Raw genomic sequence first — 24863 nt, forward strand, 5'->3', positions numbered from 1 at the left:
AATCCATGCTGTCCTCTTTCGCAGCTGGGCTGCCTTGCTCACACCTCGCCATTGGTTGTATTATATGATAACGCGCCGCGATCTGACGCTGCGGACGTCCAGCTATTCATACCTCGCCATTGGTCAAATTCAAGCCTTGCTTTCTTCCAGCTCGACCTTTGGCCTCATCCGTAAGCGCTGATCGAACGCTCCGCGCATTCAGCCTTAGACTTTGCCTTTAAAAACACCTTCACGATTTAGGCCAATCAAATTATATCCAAAAATAGCGTTTTGAGGAATTAATTCCCAGCAAGCTGGAAATTGTTTTAATACATTTATTTGGTCCTAAATGCGTGTAATCCCAGTTTGCTCTATCCTAGGAGGTGTGCATACATTTTGGGATCCTTAGGAGATAATTTTTTCCTTTGGATTGCCAAACCACTCGATGTAGAAGGAACCCACTATCAATTACAATAGCACTTAGTGGATCAGACACTGGTAAGAAAGCGTTTTCGGATTATTAACATGATTTTACCAAAAATAAAAAATGTCGACCTAATTTACAATTTAGGACTACGAATACATATTAAGGTACCTTAAATAAATCAATCAATCAATATATTTTATTGCAAGAACTTAGTTAAATTACATTTCGGATCCTCAGATATCAATTTTAATAATACTTGTAATTAGAACAAATTTTCCGACAGCCGTACCGTTTTCGATTTACAAGCAAAAAAACTGAAAAAGAGGAAACATTTATGCACACCTCCTGGAGTGGAGCAAACTCGGATTACACGTATTTTTAGGTCGAAAAAATCTAATTGTATTGGCCTAATTGTGACACATTATAATTTAAGAAAACGGAACTTATTCGCGTTTGATTAAGTTCTAAAATTACCTCCAACGTCAAGATAATGATGTCGACTTTACACAGTCTTCTCCGAGACCATGGGGACAACGCCGTCCTTGAAACGTCGGGTCAGATGTAATTTTAAAACTTACCCTATTAAGTCCCGTTTTCGTAAACAATAATTTGCTATTTAAAACATTTGTGGCCATTGGTACTTGTTCTGACAAAAACCAATGGCCAATGGCTAAGCCCCTACTGAAGCTCGGCCTTTGCCCTCACATGAATGAGCTTCGCAGGAAAGCTCTAGAGGTTCCAAAATCCTGTGCGGAATACTGCCTATGTCTTACGTCTTCGCTTACACTTGGACCATGGTTGGCTTGGCCTCCGGACTTATGCGAAGCACGGTCTTCGAATTTGCTTACACTTGACCTTAAAGGTTGACTCACGCTACACAGGGGCAGGGCCGGGCCGGAGCTTCCGGCGCTTCGTTTTCTATGGAAAGCATTACGTCATCACCGGAGCTCTGTAGTGGCCCGGTGCGGGCTCGGACCGGAGACTAGCCGGTCATGCTATGAGCAAAAATCGGACTTCCCGGAGCCTCCGGGCCACCCGGTGACTCAATTCTTCCTTTCGGGTGATATTCCACTAGTCTAAGATCTTTGTCCAATGTGCATTGCGTCTCACTCTCTCATTAAGCAAAATGTCAGACGCAAATACACATTGGACCAAGATATTGGAAAGATGAAAAACCAGAATACCACCCTTCGCAATGTGCATGCTCGGATGTGTCGGTATATATTTGCCAAAACAAGAAGGTTACAAAACGTCATAAATTTGTTTGTTAAATATGGATGGCATAGCCAATATATTACTTGGTCGGGTTATATTTTACTCGGCGCAGAGAGAAGTTAATTAACAATGACTGCCAATCTCTATATGAAACCAAATTTCTGTAAATAAAGCTACACAATTCTACATATTGCCGGTTTTGTGGAAAGCAATAAAAAAATAGTACTTATATTTATTTTAGTCACGCTGGCTCCACATTTTACTTGAGATAGTTGATAGCGCCAGACAAGTTGCCTAAGAATTTGTTACCAATTTTAATAGTAAATGAAGTGGAATAAAAAAATGTTCAGAAGAAGCAGAGCTTTAAGAACTAAATACTGCCGTTTCGTACATATTGTCGGATTATCATATTATTGACAATGAAATAAATTATATAACAAAAGAATAACGTACTATAAGTATATATAAGTCGTTACGTAGCCGCCTGTTGTCTGCCTCTACATTTAATCAATTGTTTGTTTTTTATTTTCTTTTGTATCTTTTTACTGAGGTGTTCCAATAAAGAGTATTCTATTTATACATCTATCTATCTATCTATCTACGCAAGGTTTATTACAAGCGACTTAGTTAAGTATTTATTTGACCTATATATATTTCCCGAACAACGCGGTATCCGTGAAGATTCAGTCTTTATTATTTACTTTTCCATACTGCAGTTCTGTCAATTTCCGTGATAAAATGATGTGACGGATTGAAAATTCTATTCTCAGAAGTAATGCGGCAATAAACGTCACTCAATTTACCAAGAAAATTCAATGTAATCTTGATGAGGGGGCACCATGGTCTAGAAATGCTTAGGGCACCAAAATGTCTTAATCCGGCACTGCCGCTAATAACTCTGCAGGGAGACTGGTCTCGGACGACACCTTGCTCCACAAAATGTCGTACGAGACCAGCTCGAACGCTTTGGAAAAGTCCAGAAAACAAGCGTACACTAGACTATCTTGCTTTCCATAGTACTGGACTGTACTTTTTAAACAAAATATGGCAGATTCCGTCGACACTCCTGGCTGGAAACCGAACTGAGCATCTTTAGCCTTATAGTGTTTCCGAAGCTGCCTATCCAGAAGCCTGTCCAGCACCTTAGCAGTAATTGTCGCCAGCGAAATCGGCCTATAATTGCCCAAGTCAGACACATCCCCCGTTTTGTTTTTTATTATAGGCACAACAATAGTTTGTATCAGTGCACTCGGCAGGTACGAGTGTAGTCACACACAAATTAAACAGTAACGCAAGCACTCGCGGAAGATGTGTCCCAGCATGCAGCAAGTGCTCGATACTTAGTCCATCGTGTCCCGGTGATTTCCCCGTCTTCATGGTTTTAATGACAGAAGAAACATCACTTACCGAGAAACGAACCGACACACTTGATGGACCCGCACCGAGCACCGGCACCGACCGACTTAGCGACGACTTCACCTGGAAATGCTCTTTAAATAAGTTGGCTATATCAGTGGGCTCACATTTACCCGCAATGCTCACAGGCAGGCTTGGTTTCGGATTAAGTTTACCCGTTTCTTTCCAAAACTTGGTAAAGTTTTTTGCTGAGTCGAGATAATTTATTAGGTATTTTATTTCAATAAAGTAGGTGTACCTTCACAGTTATAAATAACTTATAAATAGCCAAGTTATCAAATTGAATATCTAAATCTCAATTCATTAATTTGTTTTATCTACACACATATCATAAACCTCTATGATGCCTCCAAAATCCGTAAATAATGGCCAACATTACGATAAACTGTTTTGTTACAACAAATTTCTTATCTGTGATGATGTTGTTGCTTGATGCTTCATAACTACATCAAAATCGATTTGGTTATTCATTCAAATTTGGAACATCTCGGAAAAAAAGCAATTCGATTTGACCTCTATTCTAATATCAGTCGAGATGCCTTTTTGTTCGAAATGAAATGTCAATTGCTACAATTTTGACATATCTCGCATGTTAGTTTGTATACGGAAATAGGCCCCCGACTATTATTATTATTATTAAATCCTTTATTTCAGGCAAAACCCATAAAAGTGTTAGTATTACACAACATAACTTACAAGACTAATGTTAGTACATACAGAGATCACAAACACAGACATAACCGGATGAGCATAAAATAATAGAATGTCAATAACTTATCTCTACAGTAATTTAAATTGTCCATTAAACAATATAACATAACAATTACAATTAAAATATTTCAATTAAAAGCATTAAATTAAATTTTGAAAATTATAAAAGGTATGGAATTAAAATTAAATTTCGTCAAATAATAATAATAATTAAAACATGTCACCAATCAAAATTTACAAAAGTAGTGTGAAGGCTGATCCATCTTTTTAACATGGGTGAGTCCCACCTGTCGGCAAACACCTTCAGAAGACTACTAGGGCTCCCCCGCATCCTTTCCCATAATGTGGCGCAGCGCTTCCTCATGATCGCATGAAAACCATCATCAACCCCCGCCTCCGTAAACATGCCCGAAGCGCTGCACCTCCGATGAAGCCCCAGCAATGTTCTAAACGCGTTATTATATTGCACACGAAGTGCGCTGTACGTTCTCTGCGCATAATTGACCCAGAGATTGCAGGTGTAAAAGCACTGGCAGTATGCCCGAAAGAGCGTTAGCTTTACTTCTCTAGTACACTTTGCAAATCTCCGAGCCAACACATATTGCAGCGGACGGACAGCGCCCTTCTCTCCCTATCTATATCCATGTTATCAGAGAGGTCTTCAGTGACCCAGTGGCCCAGATACTTAAAATGCTTAACTCGGCTTAAATAAGTGCCACATAGAGCAATTGGTGGCACAGCCTCGTACGTCTTAGCACCGGCCTTGAAGATTGGGAATTCACTCTTCTTAGCATTATATCTGAGCCCATGGTCCACTGCATACCTCTCACAAACACCGAGCAAACAGCTATAGTTTGTCTCTGAATTTAAAAAAAAACAGCTATAGTTTGTCTCTGATTTTAAAAAAAAGTACGAATGCGTGGCATGCGTGAAAAAAGTTTTCATTTACCGCCATTTGACGTACAGTTCATCTTTTAATTCGTTTTAAGTATAAAATGAATATGTTTTGTTGTTTTTAAAGTAACTATAGCAAAAAGGTGCGTGTTAAATGAGCGATAAAAATATTTCGGTGACGCCACCACATATCCGCGAGTTCCGCCAAGAGAGCAAATATGCCCCAACGTTGGCTGTAAGTTTAGTTAGTTTATAATATGTGTGTTTGATAAAATAGTGTATGTAACTGTACATAATTAGGCATTAAAACACTCGTGTGATCCTTTTAAGAAACTCACTTCGTTCGTTTCTTAAACCCACACTCGTGTATTTTAATGCCTTTTATTATGTAGCAGTGACATAAACTACTACTTCCTCACAATTAATTGAACACGTACCTAATCTCATCGTATCGACACTGGGGCCTTGTCCCTAGAAGTTCACTCGCCCGCTTCGTGCAGCCGAAGACAACATTCGTTGCTGGTGGATAACAATCCGCTTGTTAATTCAAACCGACGGGCCGCTGAATATTAACGACGGAAACTTTAGCGCTTTACGAATTTAATGAGCTGCGAACAGCGAAGCGCCCATTTCCCTTTTTCATTAAACGAACATTGAACAAGCATTGCTTATCTTCGAGTCCAGTCGACCTAGTATTATTGTTACGTTTCAACTTGAAGGTCCGCCTCCGCCCGCTCGTGACTGCCCGATGCAAACGCATTAACTAACATATTAATTTCCTTCAAACGATAAAGTTTATTCCAAACGTCCAATGGAATGATAGATCTATCATTCAATTGCGACGAGTTGGTGAAAGTAATAAGTTGGTGGCTGGCATATGTCGACATTTTAGATATGGTATATCACACCTTGACTAAAAAAGGCCTAGACGGCTTCTTACCCGCTAAGATTAATAAATTCTGTGTGATAATTAATGGTGATATTCGGAATTTCGGATGTCAACTGCAGCTACATTACTGTTACGACATTACAGCAACGGCGTTGATCTCGCTGCTGTATCTGGTAATTTCTTTGATAAAATCGCCGCCGCATTAGTGTCACGTTCAATCCGTCACTCATTTTATCTATAAAATTGACAGGTACATCGGCAGCATCAACACCGCTGCCATCATGTCACAACAGTAATGCAGCTGCAGATGATATTTGAATATCACTTTAACCTCAATGCAAGGGAACTGTATCTCCACCTGTCACAGCAAAGTTATGTCACTTTACTGCATGAAAACCCATAATGGATGCTGGTGATTTATTATCTTCGCGATAAATAAAACCGTTATTCAACCGAAACGTCGCGTCGTTTGTCACAATCCTTTAAATAGACATGCGCGATACATATTACATTATCTATATGGCTCTGAGCTCTTTTTGTGATTGTTTCGCATCTGTGGAGCAAACTCCAACTCCTCGCCCCCATCCCCCTCCACCCACAACTCGGAACAAGAAGCGTTTTTGGGGAAAGTCAGTAGCGAAGTAACTCAACATTTACATTTGAAGAGGCTTATTTCGCGTCTCCTTCGCCTTAATGAGGCGGAATTAGGAAACGATTAAGCGAGAAGTAAGTACGTTAATTGTAATAGAATGACTGCACTTCGGCGGCCGACGCTGGCCCGAGGACCCTACCGCAGGACGAGAATTCAACTACGGAGGAGGATGGATTAGGACATTTCAGAGAAATTTTGGTAACATAAAAAAGGATAGCAAATTTATTATTTTAATAAGAAGAAAAATATATAAAGAGAAAATAATAATATATTTCATTAAAGTGTCAAAAGGGCATCTACGTGTTGGCTTCGGATCCCATACGCCTCCCAAAGGTCCTGAACACCATTGTAGCGTGATAAAAAAAAGATAATAACATTAATAACGAATCGCTCTCACATATGTGGGTGTGGTCAACATTTAAAACGCATTTAAAACGTGATGCCATAACATCATAATTAATTTCAATTTTTTTTTTGTGTTAGCATACGAGCAGATGAGCCGCCTGATGGGAAGCGGTCATCGACGCCCATGGACATAAGCAACACCATAGGAGCCACTTAAGCGTTGCCGACCCTTGAAAACCCTAAATACCCGCTTCTTGAAGAATCCCATGTCATAGCGCAAAGGAAATACCTCAGGAGGCAAGTCATTCCACATTCCGCACGTTCTAGGAAGAAACGAGCGAGATGCCCGCTTATTCTTGGTGTGCCATATATCTAAGAAGTGAGGATGAGCTTTGCTGCTTTGGCGGGAGGTGCGATGATAAAAACGTGACGATGGCACCAATTCAAAAAGTTCTTCGGAGCATTCCCCATTGTACAGACAGTAGAACATGCAAAGAGAGCCAACGTCTCTCCGAAGACTAAGAGGTTATAAGCCGTCAGTAAGTTCGGGATCGCCGACAATACGAACTGCCCGCCGTTGAATGGATTCAAGAGGAAGCAGCTGGTATTGTGGAGCGCCAGACCAAAGGTGAGAGAGTGAGAGTGCACATAATTGATATAACATTAAATTTCCCTTGGATAACCCTCACTAAAATTGGATTTGTTGTCATGAGCTTGTCGAATGAATATATGTTTACCTGAAAGTTAATTACCTGGCGACTTTATTGCGTGTATTTGGGATATTGAAAATCACGCAACCTATTGTTTGTAATAATAATTAAAACATCCGCCGAGCAGGTCAACTAACTCTCGGGTTTAAATTAGCCTAAACCCCAACCGCATTCCTTTCTAATTTCCGTCGTCGAGAAATTCCAACCGAAATGAGATTAGCAAATAGGTCCTATGAATGTTTCCTCAGTTTAAAGGCCCAGGACAAACACGAGTTTGTTACAGCAGCCGCTCAAGTCAGCTTTAATACAATCAGATCAATTGTGATCCAAACTTCCAGCTGGATTTAGTTACCATTAGGTTATCCATTTAGAGGTTCGACCATTAAAATATTAATTCCATTCTGGTGTTCAGAGCAGTTTATACAAAGTTCGGGATCGTGTTAACCCGCGACGTGACCCATCGGCGCGTTACAAAATTTACGATTATTTCAGGTTTTCTTGCTCGGTATCGAGGTTATTGCGTTGTAGTCCCGCGGGCAATAACTGACAATAAATACGCAATTTGATGTCGCCGCGGCGTAACCTTATTACGGTGCAGCGAGCGGCCCGGCCCGGCCCGCACACGATAACTGCTTTTATTATAGTTGCGGACGGACAAGTAGCGAATATTGTTGTTAGTCGTGATGGCAATTCGATATACATGACATATCAAAATAAATGCACTTGGGGATAACGTCTTTGGGTCAGAGACCGCTTTGACAACTACTGAAAAAAGAACGATAAAGAAAAACCCCATTAGAGATTTAGGTATCATCATGCGCTTATTAATGCCATAAATTAAAATCTTTCACTGGTTCCAGTCTAAATTTCCGAAACCTTAGCGTAAGAAACTTTGCATAGGTACATGATCCACATGTCTACAACCGTTAGCAGATCACAATTTCATTTCTCCGACAATTATATTGAAATGACGAGTCTCACAATGGACTTCAAAGCTTCAACAATACAAATAATTCATTAGCAATATCACTGGAGTCTCAGCAGAGGTTTCGGCTTCGCTTGACATGGTTCGATGCATAATTACAAAATCAGTCAGACAGAATTGTGCCTTGAATTACAAATTTGAATTAGAATAGATATTCAAAATAAATGTCATTTTCATGTGTGTATTTTAAGCGTCTATATATTGCGGAGATGTATGAAGTTTATACCTATGACATGCAGCAAAATTTTACCAAATTTTTAATCAATCACGGATTCCATTCAGCACAAAATGAATTCGGAAGCCGATCGCAGCGCACGGCATTTCCGAACGTTTCTTTAAATTGGCTTTGTGTATTAACATCCGAAATTAACGCCAGTAAACTCGGCTGTGTTTCCCCAAATATTCGTGTTGCATCTATTTCCTTTTGCAAAAAAAAATCCGTATTTGCGCAAAACCACACCAATTAAAAAGTTACCGAGAGCGGAATTCTGTTTTTGCAATTGATAAAAGTTTTGACATCGTAATTATATATATACCTACGAATTTTGACATGACAAGCGGGCACCAATTAGAACGTGCAATCAACCTCCTACTGGTGCATGCACTACTAGTTTTTCTCGCATCCGAATGCCGTTATGGAATTTCACCTTATCATTTAATCATAATCACTAGCTTGTGTAGGTCAAGCCCCGAGCGCTGACTGCTCTACGTATATACACGGCTGACGCAAATAGTTTGTCTCTCGATGATCCCGGGGATATAGTGGATCTGGCGCACAACGCAAGGGAACGTAAGCGTTAACATTAATCATGTGGCAATTGGCTTTGTAAGGGACAGCTCCGATCGCCCCGCATTGAGGCTAGGTACGTCGAACGCTAATCGGCAGAAACTTTAGGCCATAAATAATGCAGAAGAGGAAGTGATAACTCTCGTAACGCTGTAGTCGCGCGGGAATCAGCACGCGCCAGGAATAACATCGTCAACTTGCAAATTAACAACTTCCCCATTTTTTCTTAACCTTCTTTCGTTCTTCTCGTCGCTTTGTTAATAACAATGCCTTTCTGGGCGCATAATCATATTTTAACATGTGAGGTTTTTTATTCGTCCCTCACATTGGGTTAAACTTTATAGAGCGTTTCAGGAAAGTCGACTATGCGGTTTAAGCACTTTAAGCTAATAACTGAAAGAAGAGGGCATTATGCTCTCGGCATTATGCTCTCTTATTATTTACATTCGGACTAAGAATTTAGGTTTAATCAAGTTTAATGCAATATTACGAATTTACTTAAATGGCGCACCAGGTTTTCGCGACCTGCAATGGGACTGCTCTTGTAATGAGTAAGTCCATCTTAAAGAAAAATACTAGGTAAGGATTGGTAAGTGAGTTCTACGCTCGTATGTCACACTATACGTCTGTGGCTTCTAAATGAAAAGGAGGAATTAAATTAAAAATAGAACAACGATTCATTTGCTCTACGACAGACAGCTGTGCTCGCGAAAGTGCGTAAGGCACCCATCGCAGGCATTGTAAACAAAATTCGATTCTACCAAAATTTTCGCGTAACACCCTTGATAAAGAAATATCTGAGTAAAATTAAATATTCAAATAAAATATGATTATTATTATGACCACAGGAATATTCAAATTTTAAATACAATAAATTCGATGTGATTGAAATAATAAATCAACAATCCATTACTAGTCTATGGGAGAACCAGCAGGGAAGAGGGAACCACAATTTATTATAGGTATTTCTGAAACACCTGGAAGTATTTTGTTGGCCGCAGTTGCATATCATGCGGTCGATTTGGGCCGATCAAACAGTTGGAGTGCACACAATCGATCACACACGGTCGCGCCTCAATCACCGAGCCCGGCGGGACGTCCGCGTGCAACAAGCGGCGGACGATCAAATACGCACTTTAATTGATAATTTACCTCATTAGCATCATTGTATCAAAAATCCTAGCTTACACCTTGCAAACATGAGAAAACGATTTTTTCTATGAAACGAATTATGCTTTCCTCGATCCAATGGTATGGTGGAGCGCGTCAACACAGTCTAATTCTGGGGAAGTTTATCGTTTTTCACATTGTCCAATGATATGTTTTTACTATAGAGTAACACCGTATCATGTATTTATGTATTATCGATTGCCGTACAGTACAGTATAGGTACGGTGGTGTGACGTTCCGTGGGTGTTGAGCCAAATTGTCCTAGCTAAATTGGTTGTTTAATGTATGTATTGAAAAAGCAATTTAGCTAGACCAATTTATTTCCAGGAGCGTGACTATCTAATATATTCTAAAATGTAAGGAGCAATTGTAGGTAAGACAATTATACGTATGTGTAAAAGTGTCCGATAGTTCCCGAGTTGATGTCGGTAGTGTCGGCGTCGGCGGGATCCCTGCGGAGTGAATCCGGATCACCCACACTAGGATTCTGAGAAGATTCCTTCCTTAGCAAGTCAGCCGACTAGCCTGGGTGGGTACCCCTCTTCAGTGGAAGACAGACGTTGTTTGATGTAAAGTCTTGGAGAAACATGATTCAATTATTAAACTAATTATATAAGTGTTGTTCAATTATTACTATTATTCTCTAACCCAGCGCCACATTTCTAGCGCGTTTATTTATTTTTTTTGCTCGAAAACTGTACAGTATAGAGCCTGTGCGGAAAGAGAGGAGTCGTAGAATGTCCCATACATTTTACCACTGTTCTCTTTCTGCACAGACTCTATACATACTTTTGTAAGAGTCGTAGGTAGTAGGTACTTACCTACGAGTAAGTGAAGACTTGATAAGACTCTGGAAGATTCACCCCGAAATATTTAGTCATAATATTATTTCCCCCTTGGCCTAATCGGCGCGGTCCCAAGTGACGTTTGCCGTCGGATCGGCGGCGAGTACATTAAGCAAGATTCCTTCCTTCGCGTAATTAGAAGCTCGCATGACGAGGGTCACCCAGTGTTGCCAGACACCACGCTATTCCGTATTTTGACCCCTATTTTTCTAATTTGTCGGCTTTACTTCAACACGAATCCGCCTATTCAGAATTACCTAACCAGTAACCCTGTAAGGTATGATTTCCAAATATAAAGGCAAGGCAAAGCATGACACCCCCTGATTCTTAGCTTTTTACGTGTCAAGTTTCTTCAAAATAAGTTTAGCAGTCTTGACGTGACGATGAGACAAACAGAGTTCCAGAGAACATAACAGTTTTGAATGATTCACGGTTGGTCTCACTACACTTAAATCGACCGGGATATCCCGGTCGATTTAAGTGTTCCAGAGAACATGTTATTATAATCAAGTATACGAATTACATCTTGCTTTAAAATATACCTTTTTTTAAACATTTAATTCATAAAGGCTTTAGAAGGGGTATTCTTTTTATAACTAATTTGTTCATTAGTATATCTTTTAGTTTTATTTAATATTAGTTTAATTTTTAAGTAGTTTTATTTTATGGCTAGTTTAGTTTTAATTTTATACCTTGTTGGTAAAACCCTGTGATTAAGGCATTTAATACCTAATAAATGTTAAAATTATTAATTTATAAATTAATGAAAAACATTACAGAATTTTGCGATAAGCACTTCGTCACTTGGCAACCCCGGCACGAGTTGTCAGACGCTTCCTTTTAATTTTCCTCTCGAACGTTGTTCGCTCCAGATTTCGCGTCAGGCCTAATGATGTGCCTCGCGTCCGTCCCGGGCCCCAAGGCCCGGGCATGTTGTGTAACACGGCCGGAGACTATACGGTGGAGTTGAAGAGTGAAACTTAGTTATTTGGCAAATACATTAATGTAAACAAGTAAAAGAAGTTGGCCCAGAATACTTCCTTGAAGGACGACCTAAGAATGTAACCTCTTATTCGTAAAACTGAGCAACCTCTTACACACCTCTGTTAAATTTTGTCTTTATTAGATTTGACTAACATTGATGAAAAATGACATAATCCGAGTTAAAAGAGATAAGCTCAGTTTTTCATTGCATTATTGTCACCTGATTAGGACCGGAGGAAGTTAGGTAGTTTGTTTGTATGTCTGTAACATATTGAATTCTTGACGGGTTTTCAAGTGTGAGGAGTTAAAATTATTCGCCTTAGGCTTAGAATTATCATATTTAATCCATGACATATATGTTGCCAATTTAGAAACGTAAGACTACTACAGGATGATTCAGGAGACGTGAGCAGGATCAAGCCTGCATATTCGGTAAATTATCAGCAACTGTTTCGTACCAACGTTAATTTAATTTTAACTGTAAAAAAAAGAGTTTTATTTTATTTACGATATTTATGGTCATCCTCTTTGTTTTATCCATAATAAGTGACAAATTGAATGTCATCGGAGTGTGGTTACTTTTATAAAATCGTATCTTACTCAAGTGTGACATTTTATTTTCTTCATAATCAAAGTGCTGTCATAACGGTTAAAGAGGTTTTATCTTTGTTAATTAATTGTTGTAGGGTGTCCATGATTGTAGATAATCAAATTTGTCCTTAAGAAAAAGTTAAATAACAGATAAAAAGCGTGATTGTTTTACTTAAATATGATGGTGAACGATTCATTAACATTTACTGATTGTATAGTCTTAGTCCAGCTCACGTCTCATGAATCACCCTGTATAGGTATGTGAAAGCCAGTGAAACAGAGAAAGAAAAAAATAAACGAAGAAAGTAGAATTCCAAAGAAAATTTCCCTTAGCTCATCACTATTTTCATTATTCTTGACACCTTTCTTACTACTGTCAGCGAATTCTTCGTGATATCGCAATATCTTTTACTTGCTGACGGCTCGCGCTGACCGTTTTAAAGAGCCGTTAATTTCCAATCATCAGTCGAGGCCGTTTGTAAAGCGGCGGCCGTAAAAGTCGCCTCGACCTTATTTATGGATTCGCACGTTTCAACAATGTGTCCGCTGCGGGTGCGAGTCTAATCGCTTGAAGAGTTCTGCGCTCGGCAATGCCAGGGTAAAGTCGCTGTCTGATCACTCGCCTTTATTACCGAGTTTAAAGTCATGTTAAACGGGTAAGTGAAAAAGCTTGAATAATCCGCGCCCGTGGAATAAATGGGAATGCAGGGCCTGACCGCTACCGACGGCGGCATAAATAACCTCCCTCCTCCGACCCTCGCCCCCTCTGCGATCGCGCGATAACGGGCACGCTTGTAAACGCCCGATAACCGCCGCTTGTAAACACCGCTAATGAAACACACACAATCATCACGCTTAGCTTAAAAATGTGGCTATATTTATTCCTGCGCGTTTATTTTTTCAATCACGAACGTGATTTCGTGCGTAAATAATAGGAAATTGAATAAATTTGATTTTTATTCGATATCCTTTTAATGAAATTTAAGGTCATCGATCTACACTCTACAGGGAGGCTTCACGAGCGAATGGGATTAATTATGTGAATAAGGATCAATTTAAATGTAATCATCACGCGCGATGCAAAGCTCCACTTAATTATGTAGATCATTCTGACCAAATCGTTTGCTTAGCATTCTTTTATACCTAGATGACGCACCTGGAGCTAGATGGTTCGATTTGTCAGCAGCTCGCCATTCCCGCCGGCTCCCGATTGGCCCCGACTCCTGGCGGGTGTCGGCGAGCGGCATATTTCATGAACTATGGCCCTCCCGTCGATAAAGCGGATTTACAACCGCTCGATTAATCTTCCTGGCCATACCCTTTGACATCCGCGCCAATTCTAATAACTTCTATCTGATTTACGATTTAATCATTGCAAACAGGCTGTTGGCGCAACATAAGTACTCCTACGAAGACCGGTTGACGACACATGACGTCACACACATACGTCACGGCTCCCCGCTCCGTGTACCTACATCAGACTGCACCGTACAGCCGAAGCGGCTACACATATTATATATTACCAAAAATACTGTATATAGTTATTAAGTTAATAAAAAAAATACGATAGTACTATCCTGGAGTTCTTCATTCTTCATCAGAAGAGCTTAATTGAGGAGTATATCGAACATTTTGGCGACCGTTTTACTGTTGCTATGTGGACGCATAGCACGAATCTGCAATCTATTGGACAAGAACTTACGGGAGAAGAACGGAGCTGCACAATTACCACCGGAATCTAGAGAAGGCGGAGTGAAATACCTACCGGAAATTGTGATACCTAAGTGCCGAGCATTAAAGTAATGTGTGCCGTAGCCGACTTCTAGAAACAAAAGGGAGGTTAGCCCGTTCCTTATCCTACCTATTTTAACATATTAGCCCTGTAAAGCTTCGTTTGTGCGAGCAGATCTCATTTCTATATATTTAACTGCGTTATTTCTCCAGCTAAAGCATTTTTAAACGCACTTAATCAATAATAATAGCACTAGTAACAAAAATAATTATTGTTTTACCGCTAAAATACATTAAGTTACATATTTTTCCTTGTTTACGTTGCTATCTGCATTGAAATAAACATAAAGATCTTTAAAATTGCAAATTACTCGTACGATTTTTGATTGCATAAGCCATTTACCGTTATCGAGACATAGGTACCTGCATTGCCTTTGTGCTTGAATATTGCATTTATATTATTAAATTAAAGTTGCTAATCGTATTATCCTTAACTGTATCGCATCTCTTATCGCATTAGCTTTTGGATATAGGTTTGTTTTACGTAAATTATAGTATTTCGGCCGAATATTCCAGGTTACCCGCCCCGTGCGCCCGCGCCTGCCCCTCAGTCGCCTGCGCCGAGTTCTATTGTTCTGGTTATCAGCCGGTGAGACGAATAGCTGTTTCTTATAAGGCAATCGTACATAACAGGTATTTATTGCACTTTTTATTTAACCGCCTGACCTATATTCGTTATCAGTTTACAATATGTCTGACACAGAATTGAAGGCGAAAAGAGCATCGATTAAGGGTCGATTAACTATATTTAGGAACTATTTAGATGAGTTTAAGAAATTAAAACAGGTATCTAAGGCAAATTTAAATGAAATTAAATTAAGATTGCGAAAAGTGGAATTATTGTTTGACGAATATGATAAGATCCAGACAAACATTGAAGTGGGTGAATCCAAGGTTAAAACGGACGGACAACTAGCTAGCGAGTCGGATTTTAGTGAGCGGGAGAATACAGAAAAGTTATTCTTTTGCGCAATTAGTCAGGCGCAGGAATTGATCGCGGCTAATGAGCCTCGCTCCTCGCTGGATGGGGGCCCGGACGACGACGCGCGCTCGTCCCGCAGTGGGACGGACGCGGGTGGTGTACGTCTACCAACCATACGTCTTCCTAGCTTTGACGGTTCCACCAACAAATGGTTAGAGTTTCGCGATGTTTACATATCAATTGTTCATAACAATGAGAGTCTCAGTGATATTTGTAAGTTTCAATATTTAAAAGCATCCTTATTAGGAAGCGCAGCGTCTGTTATTCAGTCAATGGAAATATCGGCGGCTAACTATACCGCTGCTTGGAAATTAGTTTGCGATAGATTTGATAACAAGCGCCAGCTGATTCACACTCACCTTAAGTCACTTTTTAACGTGTCTTTGTTAGGAAGGGAGTCTGATAAGTCTTTGCGTTTTCTAATTGATCATGTTTCGAAACATTTGAGGGCTTTAAATAGTTTAGGGGAAAAAACAGACAACTGGGACACACTTATTATATTTATGTTTGCAAGTAAATTGGATACTGCCACATGCACGAAGTGGGAAGAGTACAGAAATAGCTTAGCGGAGAAACCTACTCTAGATAATTTTTGTGAGTTTTTACGTCAAAGGGCCGATGTGTTGGAAATGATTTCAGCGACAACTACTAGTGAAAAAACTGAGAATAAGCAAGTTAATTATAAGCGAATGGATAAAGTGCAAAAATCATTTGTTGCCGCGGCGAGCGATTCTAACACATCGAGCAACGTAAATATAAATAATGCGCGAGTTTGTCGTGTATGTAATGGTGATCATTTAATTTATAACTGTGAAAAATTAAATCAGATGTCAGTCGATGAGCGAAATGTATTAATAAAAACTTTAAAAGTGTGCATTAACTGTTTCCGTGGTGGGCACTTTGCACACCAATGTAAGGCGAGTCCATGTGTTATTTGTAAGCGTAAACACAACACTCTTCTACACAAAACTATGACGTCGGATAAACAGAAGGACGGAGGTGAGAAGGAGTATGTGTCTGCGCCCATATCATTATCAGTCAGCGGCGATAACGAAGTCTTGTTGTCTACTGCAGTTATTTTAGTTAAGAACGAGAAAACAAATGCAATGCATGAGGCACGTTGTTTGCTCGACTGTGGTGCTCAATCTAATTTTATATCTGAGGCGCTGGTGGAGAAGTTAGGCATGCAGGGTGAGGATATAGACGTCAACATTACGGGTATTAAAAGTATTTCGTTTGATGTCAAGAAACACCGCGCGGTAACTATTCAAGCGCGTAATCGTAGTGTTAAGGCACCGTGTGCGCAAGTTGATGCCTACATTCTCCCTCAGATAATGAAACCCTTACCGTCAGAGGAAGTGGATATTTCGAATATTGATATCCCTCAAAATATCACATTAGCAGACCCAGGCTGGTACAAGCCTGCTGAAATTGACATATTAATAGGCGGTGCGATATTTTGGGACTTAATACGCAATGGACAAATTGAGCTCGGTTACAATAAGCCAAAATTACAAAATTCAATATTTGGTTGGTTAGTGGTAGGAAAAACAATGTTAACTACTAAGAGTAGTAGAACAAAAACTGAGCATTGTGGTTTCAGTAGAGAAATACGCGATCAGCTAAGTAAGTTTTGGGAGTTGGAGGAAGTGCCAGCTGCACCAGTGTTGTCCCCAGAAGAGGAGGCGTGCGAAGAACATTTCAAGCAAAACACACGACGCTTGGCTGATAGCAGATTTTGCGTCACGCTGCCCTTGAAAAGTCAACCAGATATTCTAGGTGACTCATATAGAATAGCAAGGAAACGGTTTGATTCCTTGGAGCACAGGTTTAGAAGGCAGCCTGATGTAAAATCGCAATATGTAGATTTTATAAATGAATATGCGCAGCTGAACCACTTGTCACAAAGCAAGAAGCCTGAAAAAGCCAATTTTCTGCCCCACCACCCAATTTTAAAGGAGCAAAGCGAATCTACGAAGTGTCGCGTTGTCTTTGACGCTTCAGCTCGGACTGATTCAGGCTACTCGCTTAATGATATCCTCATGGTTGGTGCCACGATTCAAGACGACATTTTTTCTATTCTAATACGATTTCGCCAGCACGTTTTCATATTCACGGGAGATATAGAAAAAATGTATCGGCAAGTAATCGTGGAACCTTCGCAGAGACATCTTCAAATGATATTATGGCGTGAAAATGAAGGCGAACGCATAAAGTATCTAGCCCTGAATACTTTGACTTATGGCACGTCAAGTGCGCCGTTCTTAAGCACGAGATGTCTAGCCCAACTGGGCTATGAATGTAGTGATCCTTTGATAAAGGAAGTGATTGTCCATGATTTCTACATAGACGATTTGATAACTGGTACAGATGATGAAGGACAATTATTAAGCCTTTATCAAGGGGTCAACAAAACATTGAGTTCAGCTCATTTTAATTTAAGAAAGTTAAAAAGTAATTCTAAGCAATTTCTCTGTGAAGTAATGGAGACAAATAGTTCTCAACAGGATAACTTGAAAATATCCAATCAAAGTAACACGCTAGGCGTAGAGTGGAACCCAAATGCCGACAGTATATTAATAAAATGTTCGAAGTTGCAATTGCTGGATAAACATGTAAAATACACTAAAAGGGCCGTCCTATCTGTAGCTTCAAGTATATTTGATCCTTTAGGGCTGTTGAGTGTATGCGTTATTTTATGCAAAATCTTTTTGCAATCGTTGTGGTCACAGAAATTGGACTGGGATCAAGAAATACCCCAGGCGCCGAACTGTATCTGGACCAGATTTGTCAACAATATTCATTACTTGAAGGAAATAAGTATTCCACGCCACGCCAGCTGTAGAAATGCGGTTGAAATTCAAATTCATGCATTTTCGGATGCCTCTATAAAGGCATATGCAGGATGTATTTATTTAAGATCAGTAGATGAGTTAGGGAATTGTACGGTTCGACTTTTGTGCGCTAAAACAAAAGTCACGCCTTTGAGGGCCACGACTATCCCAAAATTGGAACTTTGTGCATCTTTATTGGTTTCGCGGCTATGCGAAAAGGTTGTGCAAGCGTTACGCTGTAATATCGCAAAAAGATATTTTTGGTCTGACAGTAAAATTGTATTGGGTTGGTTGCGCATTCCTACAAACAAATTATGCACTTTTGTGTCGCATCGAGTCGCTGAAATAAATGATAAGTGTTCGGATGCTGCATGGATGTATGTCCCTTCGGCACAAAACCCAAGTGACCTTGCCTCACGAGGCGTATTTCCGGACGAGCTACAGTCGTTGTCACTGTGGTGGGAGGGACCTGCATTCCTGCAGGATACAATTGATCGGTGGCCAGAGCAAACTGAAGCGACAGAAAAGAGCTTACCTGAGTTACGTGTATATGCGGCAAGGGTTGAAACACCGACAGTACCGATAATCGACATGTCAAATTATTCCAGTTTTCTTAAACTTAGAAGGATATTCGCGTACATGTGTCGATTCATCAATAGCTTGCTGCATAAACAACATTGTAAAGCTAACAGTTTATTAACTGTGGACGAGCTTGAACAAGCTGAGTCAAAATTAGCTTATTTGTCACAAAAACAAAGCTTTCCTAATTATGATAGGAATCCAAAGTCTATTATTGGATCAGAGAAATTAACTCCTTTTGTCGATGACTCAGGATTGATTCGAGTGGGTGGAAGGTTAGATAATTCGAATTATGATTTCGATAAAAAACACCCTATTCTTCTAGATGCAAAACATCAATTCACTAAATTATTATTTAGATATTTCCACTTCAAACTATTACACGCACCGCCACAACTTCTTCTGTCAGTCATTCGCGAACACTATTGGCCTTTAAATGGCAGAGTACTCGCTAGACGTACTTACAACAATTGCACTCGTTGCAAAAGAATGAAAGGAGAAGTAGCTCAGCAAATCATGGGAAACTTGCCAGCTCAGCGGGTAACACCTGGATATGCGTTTGAGGTGGTAGGTACTGATTTTGCCGGTCCGTTTTTTGTAAGTGACAGGAAAGGTCGTGGTGCGAAACTCCATAAGAGTTACCTATGTGTTTTTATAGATTTTAAGATAAAGGCAGTTCATTTGGAACTTGTAAGTTCTCTGAGCACAGAAGATTTTATTTTAGCATTACGTCGCTTCATATCTCGACGAGGAATGCCTCGAGAGATATTTTGTGACAATGGGAGAAATTTCGTAGGCGCTAGTCGCGAGATAGGCGAGTTTCTCAATGCTGCCTCCAGTTCTGTGTCAGATGCATTTGTAGATGATAAAATAGTCTTCCATTTTTCGCCTGCGTACGCTCCAAATTTTGGAGGCCTTTACGAAGCAGCTGTCCGGTCTGCGAAATTCCATATGAAAAGGGTGGTAGGCAATACTCACTTAACTTTCGAAGAATTGACATCGTTGTTCGCACAGATTGAGGCAGTTCTTAATTCTAGGCCCCTCTGTCCCATGTCATCCTCTCCAACCGATTTAGCACCTCTCACCCCAGGGCATTTTCTGATTGGAAGACCCCTTGTCTCGCTACCGGTGTAAAGTGTTATGAATTGTATAATGAAACCACCATAGCTGAGTATAGACTGATTTATTATTTTCTCGCATGCCGCTGCAACCTACCCTACATCTTAATCTACCCACATATAAATACTGACAACTCCCCTTTGAAAAAACAAAGAAAATAATTACACAGACTTAAGAGTGAGAGTGAATATACACACTATAGAGCATGCAAATTACATATACTTAGGTATTTTCCTATTATTATTTTCATTATTCATACCATCTCCTTCCTTTGAATAATACATTAATTAAATTAATTATATGCATGTATTTATTTATATATGTATATATTTTGTTTTTTTTTTTTTTTTTTTTTATACAAGATAAGAAATAAACTTACACATGCAAGTGTAGGTATCTATCTAAATTTAAATTCATTCCACATTTATAAAATCATATACAAATAATTGTGCTTATTATTTTTATCACATTTAATTTAAACTTTTTTATTTTATTTACGCTGTTTTCTAATTTAATCACAAAGACTACACTTTATTCTTTTCATCTTAATCATGCGAACATAATTTTCATTGTTTACCATCTGAATAGGTACTTAATCTAGTTGCGACGAGGTTCAGGTACAGGGTAGGTCCACCGATCAGGAGGTCTCACCATCCTGCCAAAGCGAGTAACATAATAATTAGTATTATTTGCGGAATTCATTTGCTCGCGGTTAGGACTAAGACCCCGGGAGCTGATGGTAGGCTGCGACGCACATGGCACCGTTATATTTATATCGTCATAGGTACATTTTGCAGGTTGATCTGAGCGCTGTGGTGAGTCAGCGATCAGCTGTCTACGATTACGTCTTAGAATTCTACCAGACATCATTTTTATAAGATATGACCGCGGCCCTACAATACCATGTACAGTTCCGTTTTGCCATTCATTGTTTATTCTTACCTTAACCTTATCACCTACTTGGAATTCTCGCAGGTGCTTAGCACCTTTATCGTAATAATGTTTTTGTTTACTTTGACGCAGTTTTAGGTACTGTTCGACATTTCGCGGGATTTTAGGAGCTAGTAATCTTGGAGAACATGGTAAAAAACTACGCAGTTTCCTGTTATTCAATAGTTCAGCAGGTGAAGGCAAATTATTGTCAAGCGGGGTATTTAAATATTCTAACAAAGCTATGTTAAAATCAGATTGATTGAATGTGGTTTTCTTTAACATTTTTTTGATGATTTGAACTGCTCGCTCCACCTGACCATTTGACTGGTGGTAGTGGGGGGAGGAGGTAACATGTTGGAAAAACCACTCTTTAGAAAATGTTTTAAATTCAGATGAAGCAAACTCAGGCCCATTATCCGAAATTATCACTTCCGGTATGCCTTGACGTCTAAATATTTCTTTTAATTTTTTAATGACAACACCAGAACAAATAGATTTGACCTTGACTACTTCTACAAATTTGCTATAGTAGTCAATTACTATCAGATAAGATTTCCCATTAAAATGAAATATATCTATGCCTAATTTTAACCAGGCTCTGTTTGGAGGTTCGTGCTGCATTAATGTTTGCTTGACGTTTTGTTTTCTAAATGTCAAACAAGCTTGACAATGCGAAAGGTAATCTTGCAACTGTGAGTTCATATGGGGCCAAAACATGATATCGCGCGCTCTTAGTTTACATTTTTCTATTCCTAAGTGGCTACTATGTGCGCGTTTCATCATTTCTGATCGCATGCATTTAGGTATGACAACACGATCTCCCCTCCAAACAATTCCATAAGCAACTGATAATTCATTTTGATATGCATAATAGGGTTTTAATGTATCACTAACATCTTTTTTATGATCTGGCCATCCTCTTTTTATAGTTTTAGTTAGCTCTTTCAATTCAGCATCATCTTGCGTGCATTTTTGTATTTGTAAGAAGTGCGTATCAGTGAGCGGGTTGCTTGCCGAGATGGCGCACACCTGCGCGCGCACGTCGAGGTCGCTCGCCCGTGTGTTGTCATCGCCGCCCGCGCCGGCCTGCACCGCACGAGATAAGGCATCGGCTATATATAAGTATCTACCAGGCTTGTATATTAAATTAAAAGTGTACGGCTGTAATCTTAGCAACATCCTCTGTAATCGAGCGGGCGTATTAACTAACGGTTTTTTAATTATGCTTACTAATGGTTTATGATCAGTTTCGATTGTAACATCATTTTTTCCATATATGTATGTATAAAACTTTTCACAAGCGAAAACACAGGCGTATAATTCCTTTTCGATCTGTGCGTAGGCTTGTTCTGTTTTTGTCAGAGATTTAGATACATAACAAACGGGTAAACCATTTTGAAGTAAGCATCCACCTAGTCCGTTCTTACTCGCGTCTACTGAAATCGTCACCGGTTTTTTAACATCATAATATTGCAGAACTGGAGGACTACATAAGCATTTTTTTAAAGCATTAAAACAATTATCATGCCTTGGTTCCCAGTGCCAGTGTACGTCTTTCTTTAATAACTCGCGTAATACATAAGTTTTTTCAGAGAGGTTAGGTATAAAGTTGCCTACATATGTGATTAATCCGAGAAACCTCTCCAAGTCCTTGACACTCGCAGGAGTAGGCATGTTCATTATAGCACTAGTGCGTGAGTCATCGGGACTCACTCCGTGTTGCGTAATCTTATGGCCCAAGTATTTTATCTCTGATAAGCCTATTTTGCACTTTTCTTTGTTTAGTTTTATATTTATTTCCCTACACCTTTGTAACACTTTCCTTAGTCTAATGTCATGTAATGCTTTAGTATCGGCATAAATTAACAGATCATCTATGAATAATTTTACTCCTTCTATGTCGTCAAAATGTTCATATAATTTCCTATGGAAGATTTCAGACGCGGAGGAAATTCCATACGGCATGCGTAGGAATTTGTACCTACCAAAGGCGGAATTAAAAGTGCAAAGGTCACTACTAGCTTGGCTCAACTTAACTTGCCAAAAACCTTGCTTGGCATCAAGAGTGCTAAAGTACTTTGCCCCCGCTAGACTTGAAGTTATTTCATCTAAAGTGGGCAATTTAAAATGCTCTCGCTTAATTACTTTATTTAAATCCTTCGGGTCAAGGCATATTCGCAGGTCTCCGTTCGGTTTTTTAACAACAGTCATGCTATTTACCCAGTCGGTGGGTCCTTCAACTTTTGCGATGATGCCTTGATCCTGCATTTCTTTCAATTTATTTTTAACCTGTTCTACTAGCACAATTGGCAATTTTCTAGGGGCATGAATAACCGGTTGAGCATGGTCTTGTAATTGTATTTTGTATTCTCCTGGTAGACACCCCATACCGTCAAAAACGTCGGGGTACTCATCCAATACAGAGGTGGCGTTATTTGACCTACCTATAGACAGCTCATGGACTCTTTGTACTAAGCACATTTCTCTACAAGAGTATCTACCAATTATTGGACTTGACTTGAGCTCAGCTACAATAAACTCCAAAATGTAAGTATTATTTTTATACACAACTTTTAGATTACATTTACCCGCAATGGGTATCAAGTCTTGTGAATAACCATATATTTTTACCGCGGTTGTACTAAGGGAATGCCTATCTATTCCTAATATTTTTAAGTACCTTTCTGGCAAAACATTTACCTCAGCTCCCGTGTCCAGTTCAAACATAATATTCTTATTGTTAATGGATACAGTTACAGACCACTCATTATCATTATTAAATTTATTATTTACCTCATCGGTGGATTCCCCTCTTATTTCATACACGCGACACATTCTCGAGTAGTGATTTCGTCCATGGCACCTGTCACACAGCTGACCAAATGCTGGACACTGGAATCTTTTATGTGTAGACCCACATCTCGAACAGCTATGGCCGCCAGTCCTGTTGGTTTGTGACGACCGCTGCCAATTGCCGCGCGCCGCTGGCAGGTTGTCGTGCCCGGGAGCTGCGTGTGCCTGTCCGGGGCGCCCTCCGCGCCACGATCCACGGCGGCGGCGCCCGCGATTGTTCGCACTGACCGCATGCACCGCCTTATCCTCTGTATCCTCATGTTCTTGTCTATAACAACAGCTCGGTTGACCTTGACGTTCCATCGCTATTTTTTGCTTAGTTTTGATTTCATGCACATGATGTTCCACATTGTCCTGCTTTATGTGACCAGCTTGAGCACGGGATATTTCGGCTAGCCTACATATTTCTATAGCTTTTTGCAGCGTCAAGTCACTTTCTCGTAGAAGTCGTTCCCGCAAGCTTGTCTCCTGAATACCGCATATTAACCGATCCCTCACGAGGTCACTGCACAGATCTTTAAACTCACACTTTGCCGCCATCACATTTAATTCAAAGACATACTGTTCAATAGATTCGAACTCCTGCTGGTTCCGTGTGAAGAATTTGTGTCTCTCTACGGCGAGGTTCTTTTTGGGTTCAAAAAATTCGTCAAACTTCTTTAACAACTCATCTACAGTTTTTGACTCTTCGCTAAACTGGTCATATACCTCGCGGCACTTATCACCTATTATATGCAGTAAAATGTTAATTTGAACCTTTTGTGGTTTTTTCGCGATTTCACAAGCTTCGTAATAAATTAAAAAGGCTTTTTTCCATTTATCCCATTCTTTGCATAAATTTCCCGATGTAACGTTCACTAAATTGTTCTCAAATTTGAACGGTAATGGCGGATGCAGCACTGACTCCATTGTGGCGATTAACGATCCTCACTTTCACAATACTTATTTATTAATAACGACACACAAGTTTACTTATAACCGAACAGAGTTTTTACACTTTATCTATAATTTTACATTAAGTATATAAGTCTTTTTTCCGGCTGCGCCATGTAAAGTGTTATGAATTGTATAATGAAACCACCATAGCTGAGTATAGACTGATTTATTATTTTCTCGCATGCCGCTGCAACCTACCCTACATCTTAATCTACCCACATATAAATACTGACAAC

General features: G+C 39.7%; 1 protein-coding gene across 1 annotated transcript; it reads right to left on the bottom strand.

The window, feature by feature from the left end:
• Positions 1-4306: 4306 nt before the first annotated feature.
• LOC133527927 (uncharacterized) lies at positions 4307-24863 on the bottom strand. Its single transcript, XM_061865123.1, has 4 exons — positions 23539-24863; positions 21733-22020; positions 5786-5889; positions 4307-4571 (listed from the first exon to the last, which is right to left on the bottom strand). The coding sequence occupies exons 1-4, from the start codon at positions 24598-24600 to the stop codon at positions 4307-4309; spliced, it is 1719 nt and encodes a 572-aa protein (XP_061721107.1). The 5' UTR covers positions 24601-24863.

The sequence above is a fragment of the Cydia pomonella genome, chromosome 18, assembly GCF_033807575.1.
Source record: "Cydia pomonella isolate Wapato2018A chromosome 18, ilCydPomo1, whole genome shotgun sequence".
Lineage (NCBI taxonomy): Eukaryota > Metazoa > Arthropoda > Insecta > Lepidoptera > Tortricidae > Cydia > Cydia pomonella.